At 45.2% G+C, this 16,933-nt stretch overlaps 1 protein-coding gene across 1 annotated transcript in view; it reads right to left on the bottom strand.

Moving 5' to 3' along the window:
- LOC147602791 (uncharacterized) overlaps positions 1-13,670 on the bottom strand; it is a 14,327-nt gene extending 657 nt beyond the window's left edge. The window contains exons 1-2 of the mRNA XM_086797566.1: positions 12,425-13,670; positions 294-504 (exon numbers count right to left, since the gene is read on the bottom strand). Of these exons, the coding sequence (XP_086653692.1) occupies positions 294-504; positions 12,425-13,620 (1,407 nt within the window). The 5' untranslated portion in view covers positions 13,621-13,670. The remainder of the gene's footprint in view (positions 1-293; positions 505-12,424) is intronic.
- Positions 13,671-16,933: the final 3,263 nt, after the last annotated feature.

Here is a 16,933-nt window from a genome sequence, read left to right as displayed (position 1 = left end):
TCATATGATATCATGAGAGTAAAACCTAGGGCTGGCTGTGTCAGCGGGAACCATCCACAACCTGGCCCTCAAGGATGGGCAGGCACTCTTGCCCGTCCAAATTCCCACCTATCCAATGGTCGGGCAATAATCTGTAGCCATTCGTAACATTATCCAATAGTTCCTGCCCATCAGTGGGCATCCACCAATCTTGTCTGTCTAATCCCCTGCCTGTCTCATGAACAAGCAATAGCTTGCAACCACCCTTAAGGACATTGCTCTACATCCAATGGAAACTCAAAGGATTGATTTACCTGAAGCTTGTTGAACTCCAATCGCCTAACAAACTCTTCTAGCATCATTGCTTCTTCTTTAGCAGATGCTTCTTCAATAGCTTCTTCCTCGGTTCGAACAGAGCCTTCCCAATCTGCTGGCATGATTTTGTAGTTCGGTTTGGTATTCCAGGTAGTGACCCATTTGTCTTCTCCCATATGTGGAGGCAGACAAGGCTTGCCACTCTCATCACTGCAAGTGCCCACAAGTTAAAGACTAAGAATCTAATTGACAATATCTCCCAAATTAAGAATAAAAGAGAATTGCATACATGATTTATTTGCCGTTTTGCATAATAATTTGAAAACCTAAAGCTGTATTCCTTCTTACATAAACATGTGTGTCACATTTCCTTAACATCCAATGGGAATCTAGCACCCATCAATCGTGTTAGCATGCAATATACAGAACTTGGCTGCTCCTCGTGACCTCTGCATTGAGAAGGTTGAGGTTTCAGCGGTCCTTACCCTCAAAAAAGCACTGACGTATTTACAGGTGGCGACTCTAAAAACAGGGCTTAATGCTAACATAAAAATGGAAAAATAGGTACTTAAAGAAACTAGCGAACCAAAATATCCTCACTTCTGTATATTCTAAAGAAATACCATCTAGGCCAATGATGTAGTTCAAATACAAGCAGAGCTTAACTTATTCTCCTTCAGAAGCTCCAACAGTTGCTCCAACGGCTCGTCAAGGTTATTACAACCATGTGTGACCATGCACGAACCACAGAGCACTCAATATCCAGACCCACGCCCCACTGGCTCAAAATGTACACAACACTCACTCAAATAGGCCCCAGGCACTAGTATGGAACCTATTTTTATGGGATCATTAACTGACTCTCCCAATAGCCAACTGCTAACCAGTGTTACATCTTACATGACCCATAGAGTAATAACCATACCCCATGGCCAATCCACGCCAAGGGTGTAACAAAGGTCCTACAGAAAACAAAGACATCGTCGAGGAAAACTATCGTACACTTCGCATTGTCCAATCAAGCCTTGAATATGTTAGCATGGACAAATGAAGCACTAAGCAGCAAGGAAACACTTCAACACTCAATTGCAAAACACCTGCAATGGGTCCCAAACAGCTAGGACCTTCCCCACATGCGGTCAGAACCTCCTTGCAGCTTCCCCCATTGACCGCGAAGGGTGTGAATGATATCGAGCCATATGCTCCTGATGGTCTCAGCCGGCGGAGTGTGGGTACCCTCGATGGCCTCACTGCATCTAGCATGCCAGAGGTGCCAGCCTCCAGGCTACTATGCTACTACAAATCTCAAAGGCAATGTCGCTGGGCCTCCTGGTGGTGGCCGCACCTCGGGCAAGCTGCTGATTGACCTCCAACTGCCAACCAAGTAACGACCGCCAAACTTCTGTGTGCCAACAGCCAAAGAAAGAGAGTGATCTTCCTCGGCCGATAGCTGTCCCAAAGCCTCTTCCAGAAATCTAAAAGGAAGCGTTGTGATAGGCCCTGAGACCGCCAATGTGCGGCTACTGACGATGTGCCATCTATCTCATGCATCTGGATCTTGCGGCCAAGCCGCGCTGTATATGCAAAGAAGGGGGCATCTTGAGTCTCCTCCCGAGCTGCGGGATCATGCCAAGTCCACTCTCCAGGTTCCCACTACAGCCGTGTGAGAGGTCGGCTCTCCCAAATCCATAGCCGCCATAGTCTCTCCCTGGCCACCTTGGCTGGTGTTGGATCTATGTGCCATTCTCGTGCCCGAAAACCAATCACCCTCACCGTTTGCAAGCAGCAGCCTCTGAAATCCTCCAAGGGGTGCTCTAATCTCTGTAGGCTGCCATGGGATCCAATAGAAAAAGTAAGCAGACCATTGTCCTCATCTGCTCCATGGACCGCCACAAGGATATCGGGTCTGGTAAACACACCGAGCCATATCGGGGGACTCGGGTCGGGAATAGGAGTCAGCCACTCCTGAGGAATAGCAGAGTCAATGTCGATGCTGAGCCTGTCTCTACCCCGGATCCCTGTCAGTCCTCTCTCCTGCTCCTCCTGAGGTAACTGCCTGTGTGACATGCAGCGATTGATCGTAGTAATCACAACCTTAGGCTACACTAAGCTTCACTTAATGATGCTTAAGAGATAAGACAAAGTTGTCAATGCAATGCAACTATATTAAAATGAATGGTTACAATGAACATCTATAAACAGATCTATGATGTTGTCCTAGATGACGATCCTTCTCAGGATGAGAGGGATATGATGAAGGCTGATGATGAGGACTGTTCCTTGTTCCAATGCTGAGGTCCACCAATTGGCTGCCGGCTTCCCACGATGTAGGAGGAGGAGGATGACTGAATACTGCTGAATATGCTGATTAGATCACTATATGCTGAGTAAACTGCTGTCCCACTGACTTCCCTTGTCTCCTAGGAAGGAAACGCTGAAGAGAAGTAGATATCCCCATGCTGAAATGACGCGATGGCTTATATATGGGTGAGTGCTGCTGGTCGGGCAGATAAACTGCTGTCAGCCAGGTATCTAGACTCCATGACCTGCAATAAATGCTCATGGATGCTGTCGGCTGATCATAACAGCCCCGACTTGATGCCATGAATGCTCTAAATGCCTTTATGTGCTGAAGATGGCTAATGTACTGATATTGCGCTGAAACAGCCCCAAACACATTTTTGCATATGCTGAAAAATGCATGAATAATGCTTAAATGTCCTGCTAAATGTTTATGGATGCTTAATGATGCCATGTCACTCGTACACTTGATGGGTGTGCACGTGACAGTATGTGTGCAATCCAATCTCCGAGAGACATAGTTGGTCCCATGCTCAAGGCGCCCCAAGATATATGTGGTCGGGCGGCCACTGTGTAAACAGATCAGAGGGTTCCAGACCAAAGGCTGCCGAAGCTGCTCCTCTGAGGCCACTGGAACATTCTGTCTGAGGGCTGGCCTGAGATGATCCCAAGCACGAAGCAAATCTGTCCTCAAAGGCAAGGCTAAAACCACAGGCTCGCATCTCTGTGGCCACGGGCCTCCAAGGCTTGGAGTGCGGGCTGAAATCCCGGCCAAGAGGAAATCCTTCTAAGACTCACCACCAGGTAGGAGTCCTCTGATAATCAACTTGCGTAGCAAGGCACAGCTCTGTATAGCGGGATCGGTGAAGCCAAGCCCCCCTCTGCTACGTGGCTGAATGATCACTCTCCATGCCACCTTGGCCCTGGCTGGCCTCCCGTCACTTCCGGCCCACAAGAAGTTCTCGATCAAACATTGTACCTGGCCAAGAAATGCCCGAGAAAAAGCCCAACACAAAGTGATGTACCACATGGTGGCAAGCAGTACCTGGTTCGCCACCACCACTCTGCCTGGTAGGGATAGCCTCGCCGAGCTCCAATATAAAAGCTTCTTTCGACTACTCACAAGAAGCGGAGCGAGCTGCTACTCGGGAGAGAGATCAATGCCAACGTGGCAACTGAGGTAGCGGACTGGAGTGCCCCTCAGGATCCATTGGAAAGCCTCAACTGGTCACCAAGTCGAGACGGGTGCAAAGCCTACACAAAAACCACACGACTTGTGCCAATTGATATGCGCTCTTGATGCACGGCAAAAAATCTCGATCGCCTCCACGAATCTCTAGAGATTCCCAACATCTCCAACAAGGTAGGCTGCTGTGTCATCTGCGATCTCTGCCTAGGAGACCGGACTTCAGAGTCTTGGATTCTCTGCCCAGGTAGTCTCCCAAAATCTAAGTTATCTATTTTGGATTTTGTAACACCTTGTTTCTATAGAAGGCTCCTCCCCATCATTCCCTTTCTACCCCTCATTTGAGCGAAGGGGGTTTGTTTTGGGATGCCAATGTAGGCTGTCTTTGTCCCCCGAGCAAGACCTGACCTCTAAGTCTTTCGCAAAGACCATGCTTGTTGAGCCTCTAAGCCTTTTGAGCCATGCTCACTGGTCTTTAAGCCATGCTTACTGGCCTCTAAGTTTAAAGCGAGGGCCATGTCTTGTGTCTTTGCTTGTGTTGGTGTACGCGACTATTGAAGGTAATGCATGCAACTCCACCATCACTCTGAAGGGAGGTTTGTTGGATATTTTGAACACACTAGGTGTGAACACGCTCTTATTTAGAGTCAAAAGATAAGGCCTTGGTGCCTATAAAAGCATGTACTTGGGTCCTTCATTCTTACACCATTCAAGTTGTGCAATCTCTCTGTCATACTTGAGCTCTACTGCTTTCTCTCTCTCTCTCTCTCTCTCTCTCTCTCTCTCTCTCTCTCTCTCTCTCTCTCTAACTATTTGGCCCTCCTAGCTCTATTTCACATGATGAAACCCATGCCCGGACACCAAACAGGTGGAAGAAGACTTGGGGACAGGGTGCATAAGGTTTGATTAAGAAAAAGCACCATTCTTGGTCAAAAAGTAAGAAAAAAGCAAAAAGTCGAACAGGGTTGACCATGAGCCAAGTGCACCATTGGAAAGAGGAGACTGAGCCAAACCAAAAAGCTAAAAGGCGCTTTCTCAAAAAGCAACTCCAAGGCCTCACTTAAGTAGAGCTCCCCACCTTGGCCCCTAAGTGGGTGCCCAAAGGGGGTGCCCACATTTAAGTGAAAGTGAACACTTAACCTTATAAAACTAAAGGTTAGAAATAAAATAATAAAAACAACATGTACCATATACTTACCACCTGTTCACATGCACTAAAACTCGTCAGAATACATAGCAGACTTCACGACTCACTGGCAGGCGTCCCCGCTCAGTAAGTAACACGTCAAGCAAGCAAACACAAAAATACAAGTCATGCGAAAACAGTTTCAAACATGCAAATCATGTGTGCATGTGCAAATAGTAACATGGACATATCTCCCGTTCATGGAACAAGTACAAAATATCTGTCGGCACAAAACTGGCACGACATAAAAACATAAAAACCTGGTCTTCCTATGGAGTGACAGTCCCATAGGTAAGACACAGTTCCAGGCACGAGTTTCCCTATGGTGTGACAGTCCCATAGGCAAAACACAGCACGAATACTGGCTCTTCCATGGCGTGACAGTCCCATGGGTCGAACACAGTCCAGGTCATACACGGGTGGCACCAGTCTGGCTCCCGTCCATGTCAGCAAAATACTGGCCTCTTCACATGAGACACTGGCCTGGCCTCAAGTGAACGAGAGACAAAATCTGACCAAATGGTCGGCCAATTGGTGACACCTGGCAACCGTTTTCTCTGAAAACCCGGCCAGTTCTCTAAACCACTCTGTCTTTGATGAAGATCTATGCATCTGGTTTTCCTCTAGTCCACAATCCGTTCTTGCCCTGACTTTGAACACCGTCTTGGTCTTCATTCTTGAGAGATGAGTCTAGCACCCTCACATCACCCTTGGAGGATCGACCTCCCTTGGGACCGTTACTTGAGAACCTATCTGGCTCACAGAACCGCCATCCCCTCTGGCACTGTGGAACACCACCAACAAACCTCCTGAGAGTTCTTCCCGATCTGTGTTCCTTGCCTTGGGCTTCGCATCCGTGTACTTTCCTGTACCTTGGACCTGTACACCATCATCTGGGACTGAATCAGTGTTTAGCTTTGCTGAGCCTGATGCTCTGATACCAATGTAACACGCAGAAGCTCTGGGAGTCTTCTTTCAGTCCTAAACACTCTTGGAAAACCATCTGATGCAAAACGCAGATATAGAGAGAGAGTAGAGAGAGAGAGAGAGAGAGAGAGAAGTGCTAGAAAATTCAGTATATTCTATGGTACAAAAAGGTACCTAATTCTGCAGCCATGGGCTGCCTTACATCAAAAGGTGGTAACTCACCAATACAGTCCCCAATGGGAACCCTAATGACCCACACTCCTAGAGGGAGTGAATGAATACAATGATGAGCACTTGGGCCTATTTATAGGTTCTTGGACAATGTAGGAGATGGCCGACTGCTGGTCGGCCAGGTCTAAACTCATTAATACCCCTTTAATGCAGCCGACTTCTCCTTGTTCATGATGCGCAGCCGACTAGTCCTCCTCCCTGTTCATGATGTGCAGCCGACTAGTCCTCCTGCTTGCGCCTGCTGTTGCCCCTAATTCTGATTCTGCCGACCATGCCCATGAGCAGCCGACAGCATCCTTTTGGTTCTTCTCCAAGCCTTGCTTCAATCTACACTGCAAAAGGTACTCTGTGCTCTGTGCTCTATCATCCTGGTTTTTCTACCTGGTTCATACTCTTTATCCGGTTGCCTTTTCTGGATCTAGCTCTGAGAATGTCCATGGCATCTATGATGCACATGACATCCCCCTCTGCTAAACTTGATGACGAGATTCCAACCTGCTCTTGGATGACTGTCATCATCCCAATCCTATCCCGAAGTCCCTCTGTCATCATCCATCCCTGGCAACCGTTTTCTCTGAAAACCCGGCCTGTTCTCTAAACCACTCTGTCTTTGATGAAGATCTATGCATCTGGTTTTCCTCTAGTCCACAATCCGTTCTTGCCCTGACTTTGAACACCGTCTTGGTCTTCATTCTTGAGAGATGAGTCTAGCACCCTCACATCACCCTTGGAGGATCAACCTCCCTTGGGACCGTTACCTGAGAACCTATCTGGCTCACGGAACCGCCATCCCCTCTGGCACTGTGGAACACCACCAACAAACCTCCTGAGAGTTCTTCCCGATCTGTGTTCCTTGCCTTGGGCTTCGCATCTGTGTACTTTCCTGTACCTTGGACCTGTACACCATCATCTGGGACTGAATCAGTGTTTAGCTTTGCTGAGCCTGATGCTCTGATACCAATGTAACACGCAGAAGCTCTGGGAGTCTTCTTTCAGCCCTAAACACTCTTGGAAAACCATCTGATGCAAAACGCAGATATAGAGAGAGAGTAGAGAGAGAGAGAGAGAAGTGCTGGAAAATTCAGTATATTCTATGGTACAAAAAGGTACCTAATTCTGCAGCCATGGGCTGCCTTACATCAAAAGGTGGCTCACCAAAACAGTCCCCTATGGGACCCCTAATGACCCACACCCCTAGAGGGAGTGAATGAATACAATGATGAGCACTTGGGCCTATTTATAGGTTCTTGGACAATGTAGGAGCTGGCCGACTGCTGGTCGGCCAGGTCTAAACTCATTAATGCCCCTTTAATGGGGCCGACTTCTCCTTGTTCATGATGCGCAGCTGACTGGTCCTCCTTGTTCATGATGCGCAGCCGACTGGTCCTCCTACTTGCGCCTGCTGTTGCCCCTAATTCTGGTTCAGCCGACCATGCCCATGAGCCGTGCAAGCTCCATTTTCAGCATTTATGGATGTTTTGTCCAGCTTTTATGTTTAAATGTTTTAATATGCATTGATGGTATCAACAAGTGTGTCAAAGGCCCTAGTCCCCCGGGCACTCACCACGAGTTACAGTAGTGAACTGGGGAGAGATGGCATTCTCATAACTGCCCATGTCAAAAAGGATTTTGAATTGGTGGCCCTTGGCAAAGCCATAAGCTCAGATCAGGCTTTTCTGTGTGGTTGTAGCTTCATCCTCTTGCTTAGCATCAAGTACCACGGATGGCATGGGATGCATAGAAGGTAAGATCTGAACCGCAATGGTGGTGGAAAGCGGGTCTGGAGAAGCGGGGGATACTGCGGCAACTGTGGCAGAAGGCTCTTTGGAGACTTGCTCCGCTTGTCTTTTTGGACAATCCTTCTTACCATGCCCAATGGTATGACAGAAAAAACATCGGTTTTCTAAATGATACTGTCTTTGCTCCTTTGGAGGAAGAAGATAGCCTCCAATGATGCCTGCTTTAGCCTTTTCCTCAAGGGTTTTCTTAGGCTTGGATTCCTTACCCCCTAAACTAGAGCTAGGACTGTTGTCTGTCTTTGTGTCTTTTGAAGACGGATTACCCTTCCCCGGTTGGGGTTTGATACTGGACTGGGATAACTGCTTGGGCTTGCCTCCATTCATCTTCATTTCTTCATTTTGAGCGAGAGTCAAAGCCCGGTCATATGTACTGGGTTCAAAGTTACGAACTGTGAACCGAATGTTAGGAACCAATCCACGAATGAATTGCTCCACCTTGGCCTGCGCAGATAGCCCTAACTGCTATGCTAAAGTAATAACCTTGCAGGAAAACTGAAGCACTGGGGATCTGTTCTGTCTGAGTCCATAGAACTCATCTCCCAGACCGGTCATGTACTGGGGGAGGAGGAATCTGGTCTTCAGGTCATGGACAAATGTAGTTCAGCTAAAAGCTGTGACACCTGTGGTCTGGTCTGTATAAAGATTAGACCAATGCTGCCACCAAGTGATGGGGAGCCGCTACATGGACTCTATCCTGAGGATCTATGATCCTAGCTAATGGAAAATGAGCAGTACATTGATGAATAAACTGATTAACTGCTAAATGATCACACTTACTATCATACTTACTGAAATTTGGTTGAATGCGAATGACGGTAGTTGATGCTGTGGACTGCTGGCTGGTGGCACTTAAGGCAGGGGATGCTAATGAAGAGAGGTGCTTGTATCTAAGATGAATGGCCTCCTTTTCCCTTTGGTGCTCGAGTAACATACGTTCTCGATCGAGCACTCGTTGGTGCTCCCAAGCGACGAGCTCAGCCCGACGCCAATCTTCGTCAATTCTGCGTTGGGCTTCCTCATAGTCTCGTCTTTCTGCTTTTTCTTGTTGCTTTCTTAATTTTGCTTCTGCTTTTTCTTCTCTCCTTCGGGCCTCCTCTTCTCTCTGTTGTTCCATCTGAAAGAAGAGGGAGATGTAGTCGGGGGCTGCTCGAGGTGGAGGAGGACATGCTGTTGCTGCCTCCAAAAGTTGGAGATGCTCTGGTTCTGAGCTTTAAGAAGAGCTATGGTGTCTGCGGTAGTCGGAAGAGCAAGGTCTCCTTTAGGGGAGACGTCTTCCGGCTGATGAGTACTCTCTTCTGTAGACATAATGCTGAAGCCGGTGGTCGTGCCGGGACGCAATCTGACTATCTAAGGATGCCCTCACGCTAAGATACGGTGTGTGCGGACAAGTTGAATCTGATACCAATGTAACATGCAGCGGAAGTATTCGTATTGGAGGATCCTGTCACACAAATGCTCACACCGTCTTCTGTATCCTGAGTTTCGCGAGTTTAGCAATCCACTTTAATACTTCAAACTTTAGAGAGATATGAGAGAGAGAGAGAGAGAGAGAGAGAGAGAGAGATGAGAACTGTACACCGTATGGGGTTCCGAATTACCCACTGAAGGCCCCCCTATCCCGCCGAGATAGTATTTGCTTTATTATCTTTGAAGAGACTGACGGTGTGACTGACGATAAGCCAATCGCAAGACCTCTGAAGACCAAGTGTAGGACTAAACTGTACACTGCTGTAGAAACACCAAAGATGCCCAATCTTGAGCCCATGCACTCTTCCCAATGGAATGAGAGAGGGATGCAAAGCTGAGGCTAAGAGAGGGGCTGTTTGGCACTGTTCTAGACTGAGTATGCATGCTGCGTTTTACCTTCACCAAAGCAAAATGATGAGATGATGAATGCTGAAAACTGTATGGATGCAGAAAACGGAAGGTGAACTGTTGGCTAAATGCTGAACTAATGCGTTTTGCTGATGAAGAAGTGCTGAATGCTCATGCATTTGAGGCGCCTATGGCTGTAGGAGACAAACGCTGAGGGCTGGTGGCTGAAACCGCAATCGCTTTGCTCCTTGTGCTGAACATGCAAGCGCTTGAATGCTCAATGTTGATTTATGATTGAATGAATGAATGAATATGCTACTGATCTATTTATATGGACCACAAGAGCGAGTCAGCTGGCTACAAAGCTGGCCGACTGCTCATGTCCATAAATAATGCATAAAATATAAATATCCTAGTAAATATCCTGATAAATACTGGATGATATATGGGTTCCTGCAATGGTCTAGATGCTATGCATGAATGATGTGCTATATGCAGGATGCTTTCTAATGCAAACCCTAAGGTTTCTACTGACTGTATATGCATGAATGCGTCTCTTTACGTGGGTTAAGGGACTTAGACTAACTGACTAACTTGCTATGGCTGAGAATGACCTACGTAGCTCGTGCCTGACTTCTCCTGGACTGAGGATTACAATGGGGTCACGGCGTACGACAAATATCATCCTCAATGGTACTAATATTGTTACAATGTTGCACTGATGATGATGAGCCAGTTTGTCACCATGCACTACAGTGCAGAGTGCATGTGACAATAAGCCTCCTATGTATCAAGAGCCATCAATAGCCCATGCCTCAAATATTACTAACCTCCCCATAAGATGCCTAACCCACAATCCCTAGTTAACCAGAACCTAACTTGAAGTTAGACTTGTTAACCCTCCTTAGGGATTAGGGACGTAACAATCACATAGACTATACATAGCACCTAGTCTACCTAATTGTCTTGGCAATATGCAAGGAGAAACTTCTCTATGCTTAACCCTGGGGTGAGGGGCCATTTGAGGTGCTTCATAAGGAGGTTCTTTCCTTCAACCACTAATATGGAGGCTACTCTTTTCAACACCACCTTGAAGACCCTTTTGTATATGAGATCGACAACAAAGTGGGGGGGAGAGCGCGGGCAAGGAAGGGGGGGGGGGGGGGGGGGGAAGGGGGTGGGTGGGTTTGTAAAGCTTTAGAGAACCGAGATGCTCCCAAGGACACCTTGTAAAAAGATACATTGCCTTGTGGATTTAAGCTTGGTTCACATCCTTTGAGATTGGTAGCCAAGTGGAGATAGGGATCTTTGGGCAAATACGAAGTGGTGACCCAAGGTGTGTTCCTAGTGAGAAGAATACCTTGAGATTTGGCTCTTGGAGGAGACCTCGATAGTTTGACCCATCTACTCCTTGAGATGTATTTCATGTTGGAATAATTATCCTTGTAGGTTGATTTGGAAGTTTGGTGGTAGCCCTCTAAGTTTGTACAAAATACTCCCTTAAACAATATAAAAACATCTCAAAGGGGAGGTCAGCCCATTCCAATCCCAATGTATTCTCCATTTTCGAGTTTATGGTTATTGTGGTTTGTGCATGGTTGTTATGTCTTAATCATATTAATAGTTAAATGGTTCCGAGATTTGAGCTCCTCTCTTAGATCTAACACAATGTCCAATGGTCCCTAGGCATAGATTGTAGCCAATTTAAGGTTTGATGATGTAAGACCTATCTACTTAGAAATTTTTGAATAAACAGCTTAACATTTTGACCACAAACACAAGCAAGGTAGATAACTAAACTACTATACTCTAATTTGTTGAGAAAAAACTCTATTGACAAAGCCTGCCAAATAGCTCAAGGGTGAAAGATAAGAGGAAACCCTAAATCTCATATAGACTGTTTCCCATACAATCCAAGTTGCACAAGAGCCTCTGTCTGAAGCACAAAGGCTGGCTGAGGAGGGAAGAGGAAGCTCGATGATGACTATTGCTGCACACCAGACTGCTCACAATCTGAGGAAGACAGGTGAGCTGGTGAGCTGCAGGCTGCATGAATGAGAAATGAGGTGGCTAGTGTCGTAACATCAGTGTGTCCACTTGCAGTGTGGGCCTGTTCGCCACCCACATGGCTGTCTGGGGCACCCTGTACTCGGGTGTCACATTCACCTCCCTAAGGCTGTAGCTGTCCTCAGCTACATAGCATTCAAATGGATACTCAACAAAACTACAGACAAACTTAGGTCGTCTCGGACCATAGCTACTGGATGCCTTAAGAACTAGAATGAAGCTCTCAGACCTATTTTGAAGTTAACATGCACCCTCATCTTGTCAGCACGAGAACCTACAAATGTATCTCCTAATGAAGCTTCTGTTCCAGCATTACTTGCCACTGGTCAAGCACTTCCTGATGAAATATACCAGCCATTGATGAGAACCCTAAAAAGCACAAATTGAGAAACCTCTCACTGAAAACTCTTGATATACAGAAGCCACTGGACAATCCCCATTCAATGCTCAGATGGATCACCAAGAATCTCTTTGCAAAATCCAAAAGCAGTACTGCAGATGAAAGAGTCAAAAGAGTGGATGTTGCTTCTTGGAACCTGTCTGGGCCTTGAGTAAAAATGTTAAAAACTTTCTGTTAATCAGACAGAACAGAAGTAAAACAATGGCAAGAGAACATACAAGCATAGACTGTCCAAGTATACTTTGGTTTCCTCCTCTGCAGTCTGTCTCTCCCCTCCTTGTTTCCGAATATCCCATAAAAACAAAATGGCATGAACACGAGCCTTGCAGACATTATACTCCTCTGCCAGCTTCTCCACTGTCCACTTCTCCGGATCCTCCTTATGTTTCTCCCACATCTCCTCCTTCTCCTTGGGTGTAACCATCCTCGGCATCAGATAGTGCGCCCTCCACTTCTTCATCATAAGATTTTGCACTTTCTTCACTTCCTCGAGGTCCTCTGCTTTCTCTCCCAGTGCTTCAATTCGCGCCTCGTACTCTTTCCGCAACTGCTTGCCATGTTCTCTGTGCCTAAGATGCTTCTCAAATTCCTGGTTGTCCATGTCATTCATTTGTTCCCATTCCTCTGCATCCACCTCATCATCTGTACCGCTTTCTTCATCACCCCAAGTCATCACCGCCCGCCCTTTTGCATCCACGGCACCTGGCCTCCTCCTCCCCTTCTTCTTCTTCTCATCATCACTACTGTCCCTATCTAGATAACTAAGATCCTCCTCGTCATCTTCGCCATCAAACTTACTCGGAATGAAGGCCTTATCCTTGTATCTGAGGCGTTTAAGCTGCATTCTATGCTCCTTAACAACGTCATCATACTTGGGATCTATGAAACCTGTGTAGATGCTCTTCACTTCCTCTTCTTCCTCTTCATCCTCGTCAGCTTCGTCTATTTTCTTCTCTTCCATTCGACCCTGTGCACGCTTTTGGTCAAGCTCTTGCTTCAGCTTCAAATCCTCTTCTGTCACAGCCACGGGGGCAGCAAGGTGTTCATCATCAATATCGTCTGGGCGGAAGCGATCGCTAGAGCCACGGGGCCCAGGGCGGGTAGCACCACCACGGCCGCCTCGCCCCATGAAGCCGCCACCGCCACGCCCACCGCGGCCGCCTCCCATAGGGCCACCACCGCGGCCACCAAAACGAGGGCCCTGTCTGCCAAACCCTGAATTTGGAGATGGGCGCCTGTTCTGCTGGGTGCGATCATCTGTGGCTGGCGCCTCTGACAAATACTGGGTGAAGAAATCACCATCGTCGCCACCACCGCCTGCTGAAGCGAGGCTCCTCCTGAAAAGCTTCCCAGGCTGGGGAGAAGTCCCCGAAAGAAGACCAGCAAATCTGGGGATGAGCTTCAGCTTCAACATGGTCACTCCTCCTGCATGACTCTTGCATTTGCCCTCAAAAATGAAGTTAGAACATCAAAACGTTTTCACACTCTAATGCTACATTGGGCTCATGTGAAGAGGCCAGTAGTTGGGCAAAACAGCCAAAATTCCAACTGTTTTATACGAGATTTCTTGCGAGCATAATATATAGCTCTACTTTGCAAGGGATGTTGCTTGTGCTAGAAAAGCTCCAGGAGGCTGGCACATTGCTCAATTTTTACGAGTATGCAACCACCTTAACTCATCTCTTACTACTCTAACAACCACCATATGTAGGTGAGCTTTGAGAAAGAAGTTAAGCCCGTGTTGGGCTTTTTGGGCTTGTGAGCATCAAGAAAGGCAAGCATGCAATAGTCAAATTTGTGATTTTTTGCAGTTTAAAAAACATTTTCAATTATGGATTCTAGTCTTCTTTTGGCTTTTGAGGTCCATAGGCCAAAACCCAAAATGGTTTTAATTTCTCAAGACTCACACAAATATGTTCATATACTCAAATTGATCAAAACAAGACTAATGAGCATATAACATGTCAATTGCAGCAAAAAAAAAAAAACACAGTTTTTTTTAAAGGTTCGATAAAAGTTAAGTTTATAAAGCTACTTTGTAAGATATTTTTTATGAGCTTAGCAGTATTAGCATGTATATATGATGAATAGAAACATTAAAGACTTAAAGAATGGTGAACTTCCAAACATCACCATTTTAGCTTGAAAGCTCACTAAAAAATCACACCTCTAACAAGCAAATATTGTTATTAAAGAAGGCTACATGTTAAGTTTCTAACTAGTAAATAACAAGGTCAACACATGTAGTAGGTAGACTTTACTCTTAGACACCATGTCCTTACAGTGCAAGATGAGCTCGAATAGAAATTCTATACACATAAGCCTCTATCTTTAGTTAGCACTGCTTCCTCTTTGCAAAAGCCACATAAGAGTGGGGAATTTTTTTCACGAGCTTTTTATAGAGCATCTAGCGAGCTTTTGAGGAAGTCCTCATGTTTTTCTTCCAAATATTTTTATAGGATCCCTCAATTCAATAAACATTATTTAACACCATGGCACCTTTGAAGCAAATATATTTTTGCATATTGAAAAAACATGGTAATGTCAAATGAATATCTAGATCTACATAATCAAAAACCTAATAACAAGGCTTATGTTATCCAAATAAATATTAATACCACGGAACATTCGAAGAAAATATATTATTTTCGTATTGAAAAGTGGATAGATGTACATAACATTCGAGGAAAATATATTATTTTCGTATTGAAAAAACATGGTAGGCAAGTGGATAGATGTACATAATCAAAATAATAATAACAAGGCTAATGTTATCCAAAAAATTATTCAACTATAAGTGTTGCAATATCAGCTCTACATTATCCAAAAAAAAATCCAAGCGTAAGTACATAAGAGTAGATTGTCTCTGTTTCACCAAGTGCAAAATCACGGATAGGCCCCTGGACGAGATAGAGTTATGACCCAAGATCCATATCACGGATAGATCCGGGCGGGAGAGAGCTTCCCTCACATTATGATTGGGTATCTTTGGCTAGTGTATAAACATGTTTCATTCTGTTGAAGCCCCAAAACTTGCATGAATATGTAGAAAATGTGTTTGCATGCCACATAAGACTTTTTCCCTTGTAGACATTTCTGGCCATGTACACCAAGGTTGAGACTGTATATACACTTCATAAGACTTCCTATCTATTTCATCTGCTTCTTTGTCAAATATCTCATATTTATACTCAATCAGTACTTCTCAGTCCATTGTTAATGTAGAATATATTTTCTTTTTTGCTTCTCTTGAAATACATGTTTGCCATTTCATTCGAACTCCACTTCTCTCCCAATTGAGTCCATGTCCATCCTATTGAATTCACTCACAGGAGTCTTTGATGTAGCACTAGCAATACCTTCCCCTGTGCCTTCACGTATGATGTTTGATGTTTCCATCTCACAAGCTACACCATTTGTAGAATATATTTTCTTTTTTGCTTCTCTTGAAATACATGTTTGCCATTTCATTCGAACTCCACTTCTCTCACAACTGAGTCCATGTTTCCATCCTGTTGAATTCACTCACATGAGTCTTAGATGTAGCACTAGCAATACCTTCCCCTGTGCCTTCACGTATGATGTTTGATGTTTCCATTTCAAGATGTAGTGACATCTCACAAGCTACACCATTTGTAGTAGTGGCCAACCTAAATCTAGCATGGACCAATGTATTTTCCTCTTCTTGAGTCAATTTTGTTACCTCCTCAATGGGCCAAATAGAAGGCAAAACTAATACGGGTGAGATATTGCTATTTGGGTGCCAAGAGTGTACTACATCATCAAGGCAAAACTGCATGAATTGTGGCTATTTGGGTGCCAAGAGTGTACTACATCATCAAGGCAAAACTGCATGAATTGTGGCATGTTACCTCCTGGTCTTGGGTGATTTCTCTTGAAAAAGAAACATGGACACGGCACACATGTAGAACAATTTTGGATTATTTTATTGCTCTTTGTCCTCCTTGTTCCTTAAATGATCCCCAAGGCATTTCACCTTACTATTTAAAGGTGTGCTCCTAATTGCCCATTGTGTTCGATGAATGGACTGCACCATAACACACCTTCCATCCAACATACATCAATGCTACAAGTGTGTCATGTTGAAGTGTTGTATCTTGCTCTGTGTAAAAGATTCTCCTTGGTCGGTCTGGTTTTATTTTCATAATTATACTCGAGATGGTGGTGGGAAGTGTTATCCTCCACATTAACCACATGAGATGGCCTTCTTTTGCAAAGCACAGTTTCCCTATCACCTTCTAATACTCAATTGTCTTGATACATTAGAGTTCCACCAAACTGCTCCTTCCACAAGGCGAGCCACTTCAATTGCATGAGGAACATTCCTATTAGCAATCCTCGCCATCAATGTCTCTAGATTAAGTCTAGATCCTAGGTGCTTTCCTAACATGTATGCATGTTGCTTTGCACTTTGCAATAAAAAGTTGGCCATGTCTACTACACATGCATCATATAATAATATCTTTTTCTTATGACCCTCTCTTGCCATCCAACTCTCATATTTAGACTCTACAAGATTTGTCCTTCACGTGTTTGCTAGCTCCTTGGCAGAGACAACCTAAACTTATGCTTCATCTACCATGAAGCCATGGAAATCAAATCTTTCATGATCACTCCTTTCCATCATTTAATTAATCAAAGTCCAAAAAAGGACTTGGGATTCCACGTCTTTCTCTTTCATCTCACACGTAATAGTCATAAACTCT

The sequence above is a fragment of the Cibotium barometz genome, chromosome 66 (genome assembly GCF_041138505.1).
Source record: "Cibotium barometz isolate CiBa-2024 chromosome 66, ASM4113850v1, whole genome shotgun sequence".
NCBI lineage: Eukaryota > Viridiplantae > Streptophyta > Polypodiopsida > Cyatheales > Cibotiaceae > Cibotium > Cibotium barometz.
Note: the sequence above shows the minus strand (reverse complement) of the source record. Positions and strands in the feature narration are given on the sequence as shown.